At 32.8% G+C, this 2,939-nt stretch overlaps 1 protein-coding gene across 1 annotated transcript in view; it reads left to right on the plus strand.

The window, feature by feature from the left end:
- ppp3cca (protein phosphatase 3, catalytic subunit, gamma isozyme, a) overlaps nucleotides 1-2,939 on the plus strand; it is a 49,552-nt gene that overhangs the window by 8,223 nt on the left and 38,390 nt on the right. The window contains exon 2 of the mRNA XM_016285305.1: nucleotides 248-252. Coding sequence (XP_016140791.1) covers nucleotides 248-252 — 5 coding nt within the window. The remainder of the gene's footprint in view (nucleotides 1-247; nucleotides 253-2,939) is intronic.

A 2,939-nucleotide genomic window follows, 5' to 3' on the forward strand; every position in this document is an offset into this window, starting at 1 on the left:
GGAGTCCCTAAATAAACAGACTCTGAACCTGGAATCCCTGGCTAATAAAGGCTTTGCCTAATCTGTTCTTAGTGCTCGTACCCAGCTTACTGTCACTATTCCCAGCATGTGTTGTGGACCCAGGGCTGCTTGCTGTTTATTTATACTCCTCAGCCGTCGTAGGGCTGCACAATTAATCGAATTTCTAATCGCAATTACAATTATAGATGCCACAATTACGTAATCGTTCAAAGCGGCAATTAATCGTTCAAAGTCCACTTATGTTATTCTGCACAATTAAGATATGTTTTTTTTCTTTCTACATGTTATCTTAAGGGTTTTTCCATTGTTTTAGTATAACATTATAATACCATTCATATTTTAACTTTTTTTATAATTTAAAGAAGAAACCATTCCGATGTATATTTGACATTTGGCTTAATAGTATAGAAAAGCACTAAAGGTTTTTCAGTTAGTGTTTTCAGCTTGTTTATTTTCATATAAAAAATACGGCGTGCAGTTGCATCAAACAATGGTATAAACATCATTCAATGTAAATTGTGATAATCGTAATTAATAATCGCAATTACAATTTCAAGGGAATAATCGACGATTATGAATTTTGTCATAATCGTGCAGCCCTAAGTCAGAGTATAGATAATGTTCATTTATGCCCTTATGACAATGAGCTCATATTGTACAAATCCTTAACTCAGGTGAGGTGGAGTCGGCTGCTCTATTGCCCTTCCACATATTTTATTTTAGTGTGGATAAGTGTGGCCAAATTAACTCTTCTGCATGGGCTGAAAATGGTTCTTGACTGTAAGTCTGCTGCGTTCTGCTAAGATCAACCCTGTTCAGTCATGCGTCATATCATCACATCTTTTTTTTTTAACTGTCAGTGCTCACTCCTGAGGATATCATAATGAATGAAATGTTTGGGTTATGTCATGCCAAAAGCAAGAGTGTTAGGTTGTCTTTTACCATAGTCTTCAGTCATCATTTCTTCTCAAATAACATTTGAGATCTCAATTTACAATTATAATTTTCGTATGATTTTGGCTTAGTTATTGCAGAAACAAACTTTCACTTCTATGCTATTATATTTTCATACAGGTTTTTTTTTTAAACTTTGGGGATTGAATTTAACAAGATATTAAAATGAAATGTTTAACTATTTTTGAGTTATGTACTAAATTTAATATTATTATTATATGTTAAATGTGGTCATCTAACTCATGAGATGAATCATTTTGTTTTATTGTATTTACAGGTAGGCCTGTCACGATAACTTTTTGTTGTGCGATATATTGCCCCAGAAATAATTGCGATAAGCGATATTATTGTCATTTTAAAGACCATTTTATGCCACTGAATATATAATCATAATGTAGCAGCATAATAATGCAAGAAGGCCTACACACTTCCAAATGACAACAAACTTTAAATTTTTAAGAATATTTAGATCATGGAAATTAAGTATCAATATATTAGATACCTTAAAAGACTTGAATAAATAGTAAATAAACATTTTCTAACAAAAAGTGTGGATAAAAGTACAAAAAATAAAATAAAACGAGGTGTAGTCACCTCATGACTACATGTTATATACGAGAAGCTGCAAAAGACACAGGCGCAAGTGGAATGTACGAAACATGGTGACATTAATTTAAGTAAATATAATGGGCAATGTATTGCATCACCAAAAATGATTGAGGCCATAAAGATATATTGCGCGATAAGTCGATATATTGATTATTGCAACCGGCCTAGTTTTTAAAAATATCTTTAATTATATACACTACTATTCAAATGTTTTGGGTCAGACTTTTATTTATTTTTTTAAAGAAATGACTTTACTCTTTTTTTTCCTTTTCCTTCTTAGTATTTTTATTACTTTCTACTTTCTATTACATTTCCATGAACATATTAGGTAACAGTTGTTTTCAACGTGGATAATAATAAGAAATGTTTTTTGAGCACCAAGTCAGAATATTAGAATTATTTCTGAAGGATCATGTGACACCGAAGTAATGGCTGCTGGAAATTGAGCTTTGCCATTACAGGAATAAATTAATTCAAACTTTATCTGGAATGTCACCGTTTCTGTCACTGCAACTTCCCGATCAGGCGAACACACACACACATCGTCTGCCTGATGAAAAAATTTATTTTAAAAAAGGTAGTTAATATTTGCATCATTTGATTTATTTTATCCACCCTCGACCCACCCACAAATAATCAGAATGCATTTTTTTTACCCGACCCGCGGATTATCCGCAGCGCCCGTGGATATAACCGTGACCTAATATTTATTTTTGTCTTATATTAAGTATCCTGATATACATAATGTTATGCATAAATTTCATTTTAAAGGCATATTAAAATGTTCACTGTATAAAGAATCATTTTTGTGATTATTTATATAACATTATTACATATGTTCATGGCCGTAGCCAGGGTTTGAAAATTTGTGAGGGGTGCGGTTAAGAAATGTGCTATAATATCCCCTAGGGATGTAACGATTAAACGCGAGCCGGTTAAAAATTGATTTAAATATGTGACGATTCAAATCGGTTGAGATGCTAAACAAATCGCGATTCAATTAGGGGTAGGAGTTTATATGAATGTATGTCTGAGGAGAACTTACTGTCTTTCGATGGTATTTTTTCTTTTCCTCTTGCCTCTGTATAATGCATATTAAAGTTCATAATTGCAGCGCTGCTTTGTTTACAGCAGAAACCAGGAAACGCTTTCAGCACCACCTGCTGGCAGAGAGTGAATCTGCGTCTCATTCAGCTCGCCCTCTGTTTCATGCAGATATTTTTATTTATAGTTTCACAAAACTGAAGTCAAACCATTCTGTTTTTGCTTCAGATTTCGAAATTATACAATGTAATTTAGATTAAAAACTGCTCATGTTGCATGTATGCAGCATCTTTGTTTGGATCATGATTAAA

The sequence above is a fragment of the Sinocyclocheilus grahami genome, unplaced genomic scaffold (assembly GCF_001515645.1).
Source record: "Sinocyclocheilus grahami isolate Dianchi unplaced genomic scaffold, SAMN03320097.WGS_v1.1 scaffold195.1, whole genome shotgun sequence".
NCBI lineage: Eukaryota > Metazoa > Chordata > Actinopteri > Cypriniformes > Cyprinidae > Sinocyclocheilus > Sinocyclocheilus grahami.